This window comes from Curcuma longa, chromosome 1 (assembly GCF_044706935.1).
Source record: "Curcuma longa cultivar G26 ecotype Majalengka, Jawa Barat chromosome 1, ITB_CL_G26_1.1, whole genome shotgun sequence".
Classification (NCBI taxonomy): domain Eukaryota; kingdom Viridiplantae; phylum Streptophyta; class Magnoliopsida; order Zingiberales; family Zingiberaceae; genus Curcuma; species Curcuma longa.
In genome coordinates this window covers 19,142,758-19,160,671 of record NC_133861.1, presented here as the reverse complement: position 1 = coordinate 19,160,671, position 17,914 = coordinate 19,142,758, and the positions used below count along the sequence as shown (strand labels likewise).

Here is a 17,914-nt window from a genome sequence, read left to right as displayed (position 1 = left end):
ATCATACTTTTTTCCCGTACGTCAAATATTGGAAGATCTGAAAATTTATTTATTTTAGTGGATTAGCCTTACAGACATTCGGAGAAATCGAAATTTTCGTATAAGTTAGAGGAGAAAAATTGAGAATGAAAAGAACATGAAACATATCCGGCTTCCAAATTACATGGAATTAATCAAATGTTAATTACCACTTACACCAGCTTATTAATCAATATTCAATATCCAATACTGCAGTGTTATAACATTTCTCAGTTTTCCAAAATTTAAAGGATAGAAGTAAACTAATGAATGAATTTTTTTAATCGCTTTACTCTAATGATTGGTGTGAAATATAATTGATGAAAAATTTTTATAGGATCGAATAAATAATCTTTCACATTAGTGTAGCAGCGCTAATTAAAAAAGAATAAATAAATAGAAAAATAAATATATTAAGCCTCACCCGTAGGCCACCTATATAAATCCAAGGGCGGTACAACGTCGAAGCGTTTCCTTTCGCCCTTTCTGATTTCGCCTCCATTTGACCTCCCTTTCGCCCTCGAGCAGCGTAGCCTCCTCGGGAAATTGGAGATGGACGCAGAGCTCCTCGAACTCCAGAGGCAGTTTGAGTCGGCGCAGCAGGCGAAGTCCAGCGTCCGCCTCTCGGAGCGGAACGTCGTCGAGTTAGTCCAGAAGCTCCAGGAGCTTGGCATCATCGACTTCGTTCTCCTCCACACTGTCTCCGGCAAGGAATACATAACTTCTGTAAGTTCCAGTTACTCTTCGTATATAATCCAACTTTCCTTTGATATCATCATCTTTTTTGAAAGATTTGTTGTTGTTGAAGAAGTACGGGATCGCGATTGCGTTTTGGGTTTAAGTTGCGATCTTGATGTTACGCGGATTAATGTTGTTCCCGGAGCGATGATTTTGTGAACTTGTTGCAGGATCAGTTGAGGCTTGAGATGGAGATGGAGATAAAAAAGTTGGGACGGGTTTCCGTCATTGATCTCTCGGATGTTATTGGTGTGGATTTGTACCATATCGAAACGCTAGCGCAGAAGATTGTGAAAGATGATCCGCACCTTATGCTGGTCAATGGAGAGATCATTTCCCTCTCGTATTGGGATTCTGTGGCCGAAGAAATAAACGAGAAGTTGCAGGAATCTAGTCAGATATCATTGGCAGAAATTGCCGCTCACTTTCAAATAGGTTCAGAGTTGGCGGTTTCTGTTATTGAGCCCCGCCTTGGAACTCTTGTAAGTAGGCTTCACTTTTTCGCATAGTGCTTATGATATCCACTTGTTGCTTGATCTTAGACAATTTTCCTTCATAAATTGATTTTTCAAACATTCTCATACTGAAATTAGTTTTTGTTCTTGGATATTGCTTGAACTAGATTACATTTGTTGCAGCCCTTATGTAGAAAAGTGACTAAAATCTAATATCAATGCTTTTAAAAGTTGCAGTACGTATGTCCCTAAAATTGGAAGATTGCACGATTTACTTTGCTTTCATAGAAAAACTTTATCGATTTTACACCAAGTTGTTGTAGTTTCAACTATTTAGTTCTATAAATGATAAATGAAAGCACAATATTGATAAGGAAATGACTTTTAGTGATTTGATAGATTGATTAGAATAAGAGGTTCAGTATTTTCTTAAACCTCATAAAACAGTTCAATTATAACTAACATGCAAACACTCATCAGTTTGCATAATGATTTTTGATTTAATTCTTACTGATCATGATAAATAAGGTGGGGATAAACTAATAATTTACCGAATGTGTGAATCCTGTCAAATGATAAGGTTGTACATGGATGATTGTTCTTTACCTTCAAAAAATAACAATAAGTTAGTCTTCTAGGACAATTGTTTGGCTTACAGTATAACTACATTCCAGAAACTGCATTGTATATTAATGTTTTCCATGGATGTCTATGCCTTATATTCCATATTTGTATCGATGCTTTAATTTTTCTTGCTGTACATTTATATTTCCATATTATACTTTGAGCAAATACACCTATCAAATTCCTTTTGCATAGATAAAAGGTAGATTGGAAGGTGGACAGTTGTACACCCCAGCATATGTATCACGCATCACAGCTATGGTCCGTGGTGCTTCAAGAGGTATCACTATTCCAACGAATTTATCTACAGTATGGAGTTCCTTGCAACAGCTGCTCCAAGATACAGATGGTGCTAGTGGTGTTTCTATGGATGGCACATTTTTTCAGTCCTTATTCAATGGATTATTGAAGGAAGGTGTAATTCTAGGATCATTACGGGCAGGAGTTCAATGGACACCATCTGTATCGTCTATCTCTTTGTTTTCAATTTGAAAAATCTAATTCCTTTTATCATTGAGATTTCTGACATTGCTGTATTAACATTTTTAGGTATTTGCCCATGCTCAAAGGGAAAGTGTAGATTCTTTCTTCTCACAGGTTTCACAAAATTCTTTATTTTCTCTGCTTAAATTAGCAAGAGCTAAGTTTTTTTTATTTTTAATTAGAGCTTCATTGAATTTTTTATTTTCTAGTACCATCCATCAAGATTATGGTATTTTTTTAAATAAAAAGGAAATATATGAGAGAGCTTGTGCCCCTGCAGATTCCTGCTTCATATATGTTTTATGCAATTTTTTTAAATAAAGAGTTGGTCTCGATATTGTAAGATCCATGCATTGGCTAGGAGATGTATTAGTGCATTTGAGGATACTCTGGTTATAGTTAAGAAAGATAAAAAAATATTTGTTGGATTACAGATGACATATTGGACAATTCTTTCTTTTCATAATTTGTCAAACTAGTAATTGTATCTAGATTCATTTTTTAAAATGAAGAATAGAGGGATGTTGTGTCTCACTAAATCATTCAGGTCCATTGTTGCTTTCTGAAATATAAATTAGTTATGATTATGATTCTAATTCTAGCATTTGCATTATGATTACTTGAACCTGGAAGAGATTTATCTCAGAAATCATCGTTCTTCAATGCATATCTTCTCACAAAAGCTGATTCAAAGATGTATCACCTGAACTTAATCTCAAAAGACTTAAGTGGCATTTATAAGTGTTTGACCTAGATAATAAGAGATAATTAAGTATTTGATTTAGAGAATTGTGGACATTGAGTGTGAAAGGGGTTAAGTAGAATGATCTATTGGGTAAAATGGTTTGTGAAATTAGGCATTTGGATCATTTGAGGTGACAAATCTAACAATTTGTTTTGTTTCCCATGGTTAAACCTAGCCCTGGAATGGCAATGGTCAATATGCTTGATATAAGAGGATTTATTGAATATTTTGTATGAGTAGTGCGCCTTAGTCAGATGGTACTTTGGCCCTTATTTGACTGCAAGTAAATGCAGTTGACTAAGATGCCCCAAGTGTTTCCATTATGATTGTGACTACATTGATTGTTATCATAACTCTGTTATTACACACTGCAAAACCTATTCAATGAGGAAGTGAAATAATTGATCCTTGCTCAGATGTCTCATTTATTGCCTCACAGAACTCCTACATTGGCTATGAGGTTCTACATAAGCTTGCTATTCCACAGCCTAGACAATACTTGCAGGTATCTTGTATGCCTAACTTGTTGCTTTTGTCATGTTAATTCTTAATTTGTTTTGGCAGACTTTAAAATGTTTATTGATACTTATTTTTCGTATCTATACAATTAAATATAGTCCAGATATCCTGAAGGTATTCCACTGGATGTAGTTTTTGTTCACCAATCAGTGGTTGAAATGTTAGATGCTGCCATTGAAGATGCGGTAGAACATGGAAACTGGTAAGAGTTAGAATCAAAATTCAAGTGTTGAAATCTAAACTACTCTTTGTAGTCAGTAGTATAAGGCAGTTCATTAGTGTTTTAATTTGCTTCTTTCTCTCTCTTTTTCTCTCTCTCTAATTGGCTCCTTTTTAGAGATAGAGTATTTAGTATCTTAATGCATTTTTCCGTGCTGGGCCTATAATTGATCAAATATTTAATGTCAACTGAGTGATGATAATATCTGCCTCCATTTGCAAAGTTGCTTACGCATATGTTGAGGATAATACATATGTCCAAAAACTACAAAGAAGAGGTGTCTTCCTGTTGGTAAGTGTTCTTCCTGTGATCATGTAGTCAGAGTGGGTTCAGATGAAGGATCCCACCGATTGTATGTAGCACTTGATGCCAATATGCATCATTGGTATCATTCAATAGGTGAGATTGAAGGCCATGAGTCACATGGATCTGTGGTGAGTTTTGTTTGTCAGATCATCCAACATCAAGATTATAGGTTCTTTCACCTTTGTGAATCTATTACCTACAACAATAAGGAGGGAGACAATCTCACACATGGGCGAGGGAGGGAGTGGTCAATTTATTGGACTTGACAACTTCAAGTATGCAGTTGACAAAGGTGAGGGAGTGTAGTCATTAGGCTCATGGGATTTATGAAGGAGATAACATTGGATCAATGGCTATGATATTCATGTTGACAAGGAGCCAAGATATTAGAGCAGGCTGGTGAGGGTGACACTTAGAGGGCAGCATTTAGGACCCTGAGGTTAGGGTTGAATCTGACAATGCAAAAGTGGGAGAAGTGCACATGGACCTTAGCTTAGAAAGTCAACATAGTATTTGCCCAAGAGTAAGAATCAGAAACCTCCTTGGTAGGATCCAAATTGCTCTTATTTGTCAAAGGGAAACAAGAAGAAAGACAGAGAGAGAAATTAGTCTTCAATCTGATAGAAAGGGGAAGAAGGTACAGGAGGGGAGGCTGCAGATGTGTTATCTCATGTTGGTAGCCTCCACTCTATATGGAACAAAGAAGACTCTTTATAGGACTCCTGTATAATTCTAGGATTTTTAAGCTGCTTTGGTATCAAATTGAAACAGATTAGTCTTATCATGAAAAGAGTACTGTTACACTCTTTATCTATTTAACACATAATGATGTAGTATCATGTGTGAGACTAATTCCATAAATTTTAATGCTTATAGTTATTTATTATATCAAGTGATTGATTACTTTTTTGCATGATCTTTAACCAAGCAATATGTGATTGTATACTTACAACAAAAATGTGTTATTTAATAAAGTAATAATGCCTTGTGTATGTTAGCAATGGTTTTTACTTTTCTTTCTCAACTAAACCTGCTATTTCCACCTGAAGCCAAAGGTATAACACATGGCATAGGAACCCAATCGTAAGTTAAGGATGCTTCTTGATGAAAGGACTGACCAGACTTGGATAGGGAACCGCGTACGGCATTTTTCCCTTAAGGGGCATCTTGTTCATTTGTTATACATCTTTCTCTCTCTTCTAAATTAGGATGACAACACCGGAAAAGAAGGCATATTGCAGTATGTTAGTTCCATTTCTAGTGACATGATTGGAAGGAAGGGCTCGCCTACGCTTGCCTATGTAGGCAGGGCTGGTAAGGTTTTCTTGTCACAGTCAGCTTATCCACTTAGAGTGACCGAGGACTGTGCCACAGTCCTCATCTCCCAGGTGACATGATTGTTTTTTACCCATTCTACCACCTGCACACACTCTTTTATTTTAAATGTCACTTCCACTTCACTACTTTGAACACAAGCACAAAAAATTGCATGAGTATCAATGTGAAGTCGGAGGGTGCTGAGTTTCTTCATGTGCCGGTGGGAGTTTTACTCCTGCAGCTTTGTCAGTTTGTTTCACCTACATTCCCCAGTCCCATATAAATGAACCACTGTTCGGGTAGGAAGTAGAGGAATTCACCAGGTTGCCATCAATCACCTTCGGCCTTCACCCTGATGCCTGGTTCAAATTCCCTCCAAGCCATTGTCTCCTTCCATTATGGAGTGGGATGAACTCACGATCCATGGAGCCAGAGGTCAAGCTCCCTTTTGCTATTGTGGTCATCCCATTTATGATTCTAGTTCACTTCCCATGAGATGTCAAGGGACTTTGATTGATCTTGAAAGCTTTTGCTGTCAAAAGTCACACTCCTGCTTACTTCTGGTGCTAGAGGATAATGTATAGGGGGAGAGGAGGATCTATAGGAGGGTGGAGGTGATTCCGGGTCTAGAATTTTGATATGTAGCTTCATCTCACTATGTGTCTATGGAAACACAATGTCAAAGAAAGTAGTCATCACTTAGTTTGGTGCATATTGGAAGAATGCCGGTGATGAAAGGATGGTGAGATGGTTCTTTAATGCTCAGGTCAATTAGTTTTATTTTATTTACGTTATTGGATGAATTGTGATAAAAAAGTCAATTAACAAATACGTAAGGTTTAAAATATCGAGCCGTGTCGAGGTTTCGGTCCCGGACTGGAACAATACAGTTTCGGTACCGTATCGTGCCGTGTCAGTATAGTTTCGGTATTTTTAAAATATAAAATATATTAACTAAAAATAAAAAATTTAATCTAAATATATATATATATATATATATATATATATATATATATCAAAAAATAATAGGATAATTTTATGAGGTTTTAATTAAACCTATTTAAATTATCCCAACTATAGCTAGGAGTTGGTTAAAATTATTAACTTACATGTGATTATTAAAACCTAAGTTTAAAAAAAAATGAATTCTACGACTGGTGCACATGCGGGCCATGCGATTGGGCCATGCGTGACCCGCGCGACACCTCTGGAGGCGTCATTGAGCCCGCACGATGCTTTCGAAGGCATCGCCAGACCTGCGCAACGCCTCCGAAGGGTATCCCGGCCGGTGCCGGTACCAGTCCGCTAGCGGAACCAAAACTTTCACCGGTATCGAGCGAGACAGCTCGAGATTTCAATCCTTGCAAATAAATAAAAAAAAGTGGTCAATAGTATCACTTATCCAAAGAAGGTAAATGAGGGGAAATAAGAAAAGATTAACCTGACACATTTGGATTAGTTTGCATGCTGCTTCATATTTACTACAGGCAGCAATAAGTTTGTTGAACTTATGTAAAAAATGACCATCCCCAGTACATTAAAGTTTCCTCATGCTGGTAGGCTGAGAAATATTTTACAAGAAATATGTTTGTTGCTATTTTTAAAAAAATATGTTGATAATCTAAGATTTCTTTGACTTTCAATTTCAATAAATTTATAATTCAAGTAATATTATAATACAAGTATATTTAATATTACAATTATTCTATTGGTCTTGTAAACCAACTGATAAAGTACTTTCAGTATCATTATAAGTAAATGCATACCATGTAGCTTTTAATGATAACTAAATCAAAAACAAAAAAAGTAGCAATTGATTGATTGCACCTTCTCAATGCTAAACCATACTTGTTCTTCAAATAAAATGTGACAGCCTGATCTGTTAAAGTTTCTTTCATCATTTTTTCACTACTGATGACATTTTGGTATGAAACATTTTCATCTTCATCCAGGATTGATGTACTTTCAGTTCTACCACCATATGTTAGTGGGCAGGATGTTCTCAAAATTATGTCACTTTGTTCATCTTTGCAGAGAGCAACTAAGGTTATATACCCAATTCTCTGTTTTACTTTCTAATTTGTTAACATTTGACAAGCTTTGTATTCTACTGCAGTCTTCACAAGCAATTATACTGGGTGAATCTTGTGTTTTTAGCAGCATCTTTGTCAAGGTGAGTTATGAAGAATACTGTAGTTACATTCTTATGTCAAAATCCATTTTCTTGTTTGTCTCTTTATATTTTCATAGATGCAACAGATAATGTTATTTATGATATATCTGATAACAATTTTGTCAAGGGATTGAAATATTTGTTTTAACCAGGGAAATAAAATGGATGTATCACTTTGAAGTATTCAGCTGCTTTTACCTCATTTCATGTTACTGTTTTGGTTGTGCCTGCAATTTTTTGTTTGGCTAAAGTTCAGATCTGTGTTTGCAGTCATTAACTCTGTTTAGGTGAATACCTGCATGGACTAATTATTTCTGTCTGGAAAATTCATTGACATTCATGTGAAACTGTTTACTAGATGATTACTGTGTTCTTTAGTTCATACGTTTGTTGGATCATGATCATTTATCAGATTATGAATCGTGCTTAGGGCCTTTGGCTACGAGACCAGAAAAGATAGATCCTGCTTAAGTTTGAGAGAAGAGGATGTGATTGCCTAAGAGTACTTTTTGGTTGATCGTCTTAAAATTTTTACCCTTTGTTTTATAGGTGGCTGGGTTTGTGCTTCTGAAATCTTCAACTTTTGTGCATGGGCTATCTAACGCTTTTTAAGTATGTTTATTATTTTCCCCATGACAATTATCTTGGCAGTTGATAAGTTCGGTTGAAAAGGCAGCGAATTGCTTTTATTCGAGCAAGACTATTGAAACTTAGATTCCTGAAGGAGATCTCCAGAATGATTGTGATATGGAAGCTCTAACTTTAAATGCAAAGAAGAGGTTACAAATGACACTGCACCAAATTATTCTTGCAGAATTTAGACAACTTTGGGTTTTAGGCCGTGATTCTTAAGAGGCAAGGAAATGTGGATGGACACAAGATATTGAAAATATTTTCTCGGACCCTCTCTCTGTTAGGGAGTGATAAAAAAACTGGCGAAATTTTTCTGTGTTTTGGCCCAAATTCACTTCCACCCGATTTGGGCAGAAAATATGTTATTTTCATACAATGGAGCTCAACTTCGACCATATACATATAATGTTTGTACCATATTTTTTTGGAATTTAAATTTCCTTCTTTCTTTTTCTTCAAGAAAACAGTTGGAAGTGGAACTCTATTTCTTTTATTCCTTCCAAGCAAACCGAAACAAGGAAAATATTTCTCTGTCCTTTACTTTGAATTTTCTCCTACCCTCTCTCTTTTCCTAGTTTTCTTCCCTCACGGGAAACTAGACCTGAGTTCATCTTGTTTATTTCTTCTACTTGTATACTGCATTAACACTATTGTTCTTGTGCATTATAGTTTATGCTTGTTGTCTAGATTACTATTGTTAACCTCAGTTTTGATATTATATCTTAAGAGACTCTGTATAACTTGCATCTTTATTAGATGGATATAGCTACTTTTTGTTTCCTTTTTGGGAAAGGCCTAGTGCAATGTCATTTTTTTTAAGTTTTAAGACTTAGCAAAGATAAAATACTGTGATACAGTGTAGACAATTATTTGTGATGGGGTGCATTGTCAGAGTATTGATGATTTTTTTAAAAAAATATTGACATAAAATTAGTGTTCTGCTCTATGTTAGTCTCATTTTCCTTCTATTTTCTCTCTGTTTAGAGTGAGCTTTTCAATTTCCATTGCTGTTTTATATGTGAATATAAAGAAGGTAAACATGATCTGACTGACACACTATCAAGCGATTTGACCTCGCAGTACTGATATCATATATTTGGTTTGACATCTGAGCATCAATATTGCATTACTCAATGTTATTGGCTTGTTGGTGGGAAGGATACAAGCAACTTTGGTCTTCACAATTATTTCAAACATCTGAAACTTGGATCTTTGTTGATTATCATAGAAAGCCAGACCTAATGTTCAGTTGTTGAGGCCTTGTATTTTAGGAGATTTAGACCTTAGTTATTGTCAGGGTTTCAAATTTTGAGCCGTATCGCGCGATAAGGGTGAAATTTTTCGTTCCATCGACGAACTGGCACCGGCACAGCGATTCCGGCCGGGAGACGTCTCTGGAGGCATCGCTCGGGCCCGGCGACGCCACCGGAGGCGCCGCTCGGGCCCGGCAACGCCACCGGAGGCGTCACGTAGGTCCGGCGATGCCTCCGCGCGCGACGGGGGCGCTGCAGTCGCGGTTTAGGGTTTTGAGTTTTTTTAACGTAGAGTTTAATTGAGATTTTAATAATCAATTCCTAGTTATAGTTGGGGATAATTTAAATAGGCTTTATTAAAATCCATAAAATTATCTTATTATTTTTTAAAAATATTTTATTTTTTTGTTTAAATATTTAAATTAAATTTTTTATTTTAGTTAATATATTTTATATTTTAAAAATACCAAAACTATACCGGCACAGTACGATACGGTACCGAAACTGTATCGTTCCGGTCCGGGACCGAAACCTCGGCATGACTCGATATTTTAAACCTTAGTTATTGTAGTTGGAAAACAAGTTCTTTCTCAAACTTGTTTGTTTATCGAATTATTTCTGTTTATATGTAATTTGAGCACTTGCTAAACAGGATCTCTTTGAGCGAGTGGAAAAAGAAATGGATGAATTTTGTCAAGGGTTGGGCAGTAATCTTTATTCAGCTAGTTCGATGAAGGTTGGAGTCAGTTCAGATCCAAACAATGAATCAAAAGAGAGAGATGATGGTGGCAGCAAATATAATGTTCCAGAAAAAGGAGGAAAAAAGAAAAAGGGCAAGTCCACAGCATCAGGAAAAACTGGGGCAACTGAAGACAATCTTGACAGCCAGGAAAACCTTCCTGGTAAATCCAAGAAAAATCAGCGAAAAAACAGGGATACAGGGTCTTTGGATGCATTTGACATGAAATCTGTTGCCAAAAAAGGTTCGAGTAAACTAAAAGAGGATAGTTTGAATGTTCCTTCTGAAGATTGGATAATGCAAAAGATCTTGTTACTTGCTCCAGATTTGGGAGAATCAGGAGGTATCAAATAATCTGATCTATTATGGATTGATAAATGATCACTTGCACAGAATTTTAACTGCTATATTGATTCTTCAGATCCTGAAGATTCACTTGCATTGGTTAAACATATGTCGTCCCATTTAAGGCCGATGCTTGTTAACTCGTGGATGAAAAGAAGAGATACAGTTATCTTAGAGAATTCTGAAAAGAGGAGGAAGCTACTTGATGATCTACAGAAGCAGCTAGATGAGGTTTGTTACTTGCTTTCCTTCATTGAGTTGATAAGCTATCTTTTAAGTTTCTGTTTCCTTCCATTTTCAGTAGCTACTGCTTTGTGTGCATGCCACTCTCTGACTGTACAATCACATACTTGTCATGATTTTTAGGTTTTCTTGGATCTACAGCTTTATGAGAAAGCACTAGAGCTTTTTGAGGACGACCCTTCAGTTTCTGTAACTTCTGCTAAACAGATTTCTTTTTTTATCTCTTTAAATGAAAGGTTGATCCGAGTTTATCTTCACATTGATATTAGGTAATCTTACACAAGCATTTGTTGAAGACTATGGCTGCTCCCATTGTTGACAAACTTTTGTATACCCTGGTTAGTATAGGATCTTATCTCATCTATTATGAACATGTTAACATTCTAGCAAATATTTGAGAATCTTCCATTTATATATTTTTGGTAAACGATGATGTATTGATAGTAGTTGTCTATTTCCAATCATCGTCTCAATGTTCTTCTGAAAGTTTTAAATCGAGGAGTCTGTGTTCATATCCAGGCCATAGAGAAGATCATTAAGTGTGTACCTGAAGTATCAAGAAATGTTTAGCCATAAATGCAATTGCATCTACATCTTACTAAGGTTTATCTTATGCCATGTGTTTCTCATCGTATCCAAGAAAACAGTTGCTGGAATTCACCTTGGAATACTTCTCTTGGATATCTTATAACTTACTTTCAGTTTGATACAAGAAAAGTTATTTAGCAGTAGTCGTAATGCATCCTTACTAGAAAAGCTATTTATCACTAGTCATAACGAGTCCTCTGCTGTGATCCTTTATTATTGCATTGCTATTGTTTTAATTAATCACAGATTCTTTCAGTTTTGCTTTTCCTCATAAACAGAAACTTGATTATTTCTTTTTCTTATCAATATCCCAATTTTCAGTTCAGAAAATATTAACAACTTTTTCAAAGACTGAACCAACAATAAGATGGGCGCTTAGTTCACAGATATGAAAACTTTTCCTTGTTTGTTTTTCAGGAAAAAGAAAACAATCTGAAGACTGGCATTAATATCGAGGATTGTGATAATATGGAATCAGTATCTCTCACTTCTGCAGATCGTGTTTCTCTGGTTCGGAATAACCCGAAAAGCTATAGTTTATTTAACTTAATATCATGGGCTGGATAAGGTTTATCTGCATCTATTAAATAGAAATCATTTGCCCAGTGCTCCAATTTTGTTTTCTTTGTGCAGGCAAAAGGGTTGCCAGCTTCTTTTGCAGTTAAGGCTCAAACAGTAGTAGAAGCACTCGAGGGAAAAGTTAGTCCTTTGTTTGAAAATTTTGAGTTCCTATGTTCAGCTTGTACTTGTTTATCTGTGTAGCTTTTGATCTCTTGTACACTATAACAGGAGTCTCATTCATCTTTACAATGCAGCTCTTTTGTTATCTTAATTGCTAAATGTTTAGCTTATTTTTGTTGGGTAGTTGATTAGCATTTTTCCTGACTTTGAAATTAGAATTCTCAGTTAGATGTCTGGAATTGACTCTTAATTCATATATAATTTTCTATGTCAATATTCAACAGTATGCATTAGCCCTCTGTTTTGATGAATCAAACTGGCAAAAGCTTCTATTTATGAAACATAAGTGGATTTGAAACTAAGTAGACAAGTGGAGCTGATCAATGTGAGAAAGGATGTTTTCTTACTTCTAAACAATAAAACGCATGATAATATTGAATGCAATAATATGTATTACATTTACACAGCTTTTGTTCCTTGATAGTGTTAGTACAGGCAAGTGCTTATTGTTTTGTTTAGGAATAATCAAAAAATTGCCTGGCGTGTAAAATTTCATGTAACTCATTTTGTAAACAAATCACCATCTAACGCAATTGGTCTCCTAAGTCAGTGTTACTTTGGTTAGATCAACTAACTTTTGGTATGAAATTTGCAATTACATATGCTCTGTGTACTCCAATTGTTAGATTCCAAAGTCAATGTTACTTGATGATGCATCACAGTTGCAGGTATATTAATTGCTTTTATTTCTGACACTGGCAGAGATTAGATACATTCATCACCACATTAAGAGATTTGGTGGAAGAAAGGTAATAATTACTTCATCCTGGATTATAATTTGAACTCTTTATGTCTGGATGATCAGAGTATTTGCTATGCCATCATGCAGTGGCCTACTAGTAAAGAAGCTTGATAAAAAATTGGAAAGGACACTGTTGCATTCTTATCGTAAGGTACATTCAGATTTTATTTTTTATTTTTTGTACTCAGAACTTTAGGCACTTTGGAATATGCTAATGTGCAATAATCCACGTCCTACTTTTGTTAGTCGCTTGTAGAAAGCATTTGATCATTGAGAATCTTACTAATTATGACTGCTAAGGTCAAAGGTAGCACCTCCCTGATGAATAATTTTAGTTTTATATATGATTCCATGCATCTTTTTCAGATCAATAATTTGCCATTGTCATATGAGACCTTTGATCATCTAGATATAACCTTTGATCATCTAGATATAACACAAATGGGTTGGTACAGTTTTTAGGTTTCCATCTCCCAAGTGCATCGTCAAGATTTCAATCTCAATGTGGTGCTAACATGTTACACTTTGCTTTTATTATAAAAGAAGAGGGAGGATGAATAGGAGAGTAATTCTCTCTTTACTTCAAAGAATGGATGGTGGAGGGGGCAGATTAGTGAGAATCAAAGCACTCCACGGTCTTCTAGGTGCATAATTACCCAAAGGATGGAAAACAAATCCATCCACATATTCATGTTTGGCTAAAATCTGATTTGCCCAAAATGTCGTGGAAAACACTTTTGATCCCTTGACCTGTCGTGTGATCACATTCCTGCCCTCCTACCTCCCTCCTTCGTGAGGCTTTTCTTGTCACCCATTGTATCTTGTAGCCGGTCGCCATTCTACCCCCTGCTTGTGCTCACAATGTGTCCCCTTGCCGTCCGCAACACATCCACGCCTACTCTCCCATGTGTCTGCCACCCACCGCACGCTTGTTATGCTTCATGCCCATCTAGACGCTGCTGCATGCCTTCACCCGAAAAATGAGGACCACCCTTCCCTTCTTTCGCCCTTCCACTCAATAAACTTAGAACAAATTAGCACAAATAGATCTCTTTCCTCTTCCCTTCCGCAACTGATTTGCTCATCTAGGTGTGGTCCACCCCTCTACCGTCCATTCCGCCCTATAAATTGTGCATAAGAGAAACAAAAGTGGAAGTGGTCTTGGGCAATTTATGTTACTTGACTTGGTACAACTATGAGACATGGATCCTAGTGTCCTGATGACTGTTTCAGAAAAAAATATATATACATGATATGGGTTTGCCAAGGGTCAACTTGAAAGGGGTAAATGACGAGCCAACTATTAGAGCAGCTATGCAGGGATTAAATGGAAGGCTAAGTAGCTTTTCAGTCCCGGTTACTGGGGCTCCTGAAATCTTCATTTTTGCACCCTCTACAAGTTTTTATTGCTAACCTCAACTTGGTCTACTGGTTTGGGGGTCACATCCATAAGCTAAATATGCAAACTCAGCTAAAACAAACTGATGTTCTTATTATCCATGAAACAAAGTGATAACTAATAACTTGTGCACCATGTAAACCTACATCTCAGCATTCGGTGAACCGCGGAGTAATTGCTAAATTTGTTATACCCAAGCCCAAATTGAGATGACTAATTATTATACCTACAATCTGATTAATTAACACCAAGCCTGTGGCTAGGATACAACTGCTGATCAACATTGGTTTCAACTTAAGGTTGGATCCAATCTATATTCCACGACAAATCTAACAAAGAAACTATTCAAAAAGTAAGTCTTGTTGGAGATAGGAAAGAGGCAACTGGAATCTGAATCTTTTGCTCAAGGAACCTAAAGGAGTATAAACATTGACACATGCAACAGGGCATGGGGTGGGAATTCTAGCTTACGCATTGGTACCATCTGGTGTTGCTAGCATGAGCAGAAGATGGTGATGAGTCTATGTCTATCATTCTCTCATCTCTTTGTTTTTCTTTTCTATTCTCTTGTTATAACTCTGGCTCTGCTGTTATTTTCTCTGTTCCCAGCTGATTTATTTTCCCTCCACCCGCCCCTAGTCAACTTTTTCTGCATCACTTATTTTGATTTCGCATCTCTTCCGTTAACTGAGGTAGATGTATCTTGTTGGCTCGCTTATTTGATTGGTTTGATCCACTTGCAGAATGGGAATATAATCCACTTTGGTCGTGAGTACATCTCAGCTTTGTCTGAGATCATCACATTTTGGAGGAGTTGCATATTGGTTAATGATAAAACCAGTAAACACTAGCTTTTATGGTTTCTTAATCAATATTTGAATCCTTTATTTCAGCTATATGATCGTCAACAAGTGGCCACTTGCCATGTTTGATTTTATCATGTTTTTTTATACATGAACTAGCTTAATTATCCTTTTCTTCATGTACAACTGGATGCTGAACTTATCGATACTCTATTTCTTGGGAGATTCACCACTTATCATGTTTCTAGTGTGAATCGTGTGATTCATGATGCTTCTGACACTGAGATTTCTAATCAGGATTTGACATCACAAGTCTCTGTTGAAACTGACCCAGTTCAACTTTTGTCTAAGGTGGTTGCTTTACTGTATATGCAGGTGTGGTGTTGTAAATATGTTTTGAATTTTTTAGTAGTATTATATGTTTGTGTTACTTGAATCTATATGAATGCCATTAGGTCTATAATAAAGCTCTTCATGCTCCTGGAAGGGCAATATCTGCTGCTATTTCCCGGCTGAAGGTAGACTTTTGTATTGCCTTTGTTTTATTTATACAATAGTAACCCATGTGCCTCAACTATTTTGGATCAGTTACATGGATCCTTTTATTTTCTCATGAACTCTGGATTGGTTTCATTTTTAGTTGAGGTCAAAAGACACATTTAAGTTAAGAACTGGCTTCTTAATCATTGTTTCCACTAATAAGATTACAACTATATTTATAGCCTCTAGGCATAAGTTAATTTTTTGCATGAGAGCTTCATGCCTTGGACTAGGCTACGCGTTCCTATTTTATCTAACAATTTGCATCCTAATTAGGCAAACTCAATCATATTCTAACCAAGCAAACATTTCAATTATGAATTTTGCAACCCTTTCAAATGTATCATATTTTATTGAGTCACCCATCTATTGTAAGAAAACCTCAAGGATTTTATGAAAAGGTGGACTATATTCATCAACTGGAAATAAAAACTAAAGTACATGTTTTTCATTGTGTCATTTGTCAATTAAGATCTAAACTATACTTTATTGCTTCATTTCCGTAGCAGTCATGTCCAGAGAAATTTATGAACCAAGGTTATTCTATTGAAAACAGAGGCATATGTTTTCATCCTAAAGTTATAAATACAAACTAAAATTTCATCCTTTCAACACATTAAACATTCAAAAGAACCTTTAGACCATGAAGCAATTCAATATCCAAAAAGGTCTATTTTGAAAAGGGAAATATTGTATACTAGTTCTCATATTAAATCCTTCGCCAATATGCTCAGAGAAGACTGCCAACTGCTGCATTGAAAATTGTCAAAAGCAAAAGACACTTAACTGAAATGGAGATATGATTCTTCAGTCTTGACTGCATTCCTTTAATCATAATGAATCCAAGGAAGCAGCGTTTGAGTTTGTGAACATTCATGTTTATCATTATGAACCACAACCTAAGTTGTATATTGTATAGGTGTTCAATTAGTATTCCAAAATTTGGCAGGAGAAGTTACCAGATTCTGCATACAAGGACTTGATGGAGTATCATAGTATAACAGTGACTTTATTGGCATTGCAATCTGCTGCTACTGGAGATGTGAGTTTCTTAATTAGAGTTTCAAAGTTTGCACTCTCTTCTGATATATTTTTTTGTAACATGGAGGCACGGTGACACTATCAATATTCACTATTATTTTCTTGCAACACCCTATTTCTAACGCTCATCATGGCTGTCTATTTAAAATTTCCATTATTTACCTAACCACAGTAATTCTATTTCAAGATTACTTTGATGATATTTCACAATACATTTTTTTAACAATTCGTTGAAGGGAGGTAGGCTAGACTTCAGATTGTGTTTTCTATTACTAATTTAAAGATTGTTTACTAGAAGCAACTAGTGTTTTTATTGCTTTTAATTTGACTAGGTAAATTATTGAAACTGATAGAAAGATCCATGTTTACCTACCAGGCCAACAATCCACCACAAGTTCGGAGAAAGTATATATGATTGGGGATGAGGTTTTTTATGCTCTGAATTGCACATTTTACTTTGAAAAGAACTTCTACAGGCAACACTTTGTTATCATCTGATTGATAGCGATCCAAATATTAAGATTCCTAACTATTTTGTGAACATTTGGTTTGACCTATAATGATTATGCATTTTCCCACTTAATGATATTCTTATTGTTGCTAATTATTTGCCATAAACAAAAGTTGACCATCTACTTTAATTATTTGCGAATTAATCTTGTTTTGTAACCTGTTTCTTCTGTGCAGGAAGACGATTGTTCATATGACAGGATCCTAACCAAACAGGAGTTATTAGAAAGCAAAATGCCTGAACTGAAAGCATTGGTTTTGGGCACCACAAACTAACTCCATTGGCAAAAAAATTAACGGATGACCCTTATTGTTTACTTTCCTTTGGAAGACGTTGTTTTACATTTGGGCAACCAGTGAACATGTCAGCTCTGAAAGCAACAGGGAGAACAAGTCGCAAGAATTTGTCAATTACCTATTTACCGTGAATCTTGTGAAGGGATATATTGCTTCCAGATTTTGTAGTATTTTTTCCAAACAAAGAACTTCCCAGAAGCTTTCTCAATGTTTTTTATATTTGTGAAACTAAAGTAATCCGGATCTGTAAATGTGGGCATTGTTTGAGCGGAATTTTGCATAGGAACATATAGTTCTAGTTCGTCCTGGAGTTGTAAGCTGGCCTGAAATAAGCTTGAGATGTTGCTTGATTAGAAAACTTTTATTTTTAGTTAGTTATAGTTGGATTGTATTATCTCTCTTAGAGCATCCGCATTGCTCATCCGTTATAACTTTTTATAAA

The 17,914-nt window shown here is 35.9% G+C and overlaps 1 protein-coding gene across 1 annotated transcript; it reads left to right on the top strand.

The window, feature by feature from the left end:
* Positions 1-508: 508 nt before the first annotated feature.
* On the top strand, positions 509-17,871 carry LOC141847835 (E3 UFM1-protein ligase 1 homolog). The gene is made up of 20 exons (XM_074735925.1): positions 509-744; positions 927-1,238; positions 2,031-2,297; positions 2,385-2,432; positions 3,503-3,568; positions 3,681-3,784; positions 7,378-7,471; positions 7,542-7,598; positions 10,137-10,566; positions 10,645-10,799; positions 10,935-11,000; positions 11,081-11,149; positions 11,817-11,909; positions 12,033-12,098; positions 12,843-12,889; positions 12,970-13,033; positions 15,382-15,459; positions 15,540-15,602; positions 16,574-16,666; positions 17,353-17,871. Exons 1-20 carry the CDS (start codon positions 571-573, stop codon positions 17,449-17,451), a joined length of 2,445 nt encoding a protein of 814 aa, XP_074592026.1. The 5' UTR covers positions 509-570; the 3' UTR covers positions 17,452-17,871.
* The last annotated feature ends 43 nt before the right edge of the window (positions 17,872-17,914 follow it).

What these genes read in the sequence shown, in the direction of transcription:
- LOC141847835 (XM_074735925.1), top strand. Translation starts at nt 571, where the DNA reads ATGGACGCAGAGCTCCTCGAACTCCAGAGGCAGTTTGAGTCGGCGCAG. An exon ending in TAGAAGCACTCGAGGGAAAA is followed by an intron (nt 12,099 to 12,842) that starts GTTAGTCCTTTG and finishes TGACACTGGCAG; the next exon opens with AGATTAGATACATTCATCAC. An exon ending in TGTTGCATTCTTATCGTAAG is followed by an intron (nt 13,034 to 15,381) that starts GTACATTCAGAT and finishes ATTTCTAATCAG; the next exon opens with GATTTGACATCACAAGTCTC.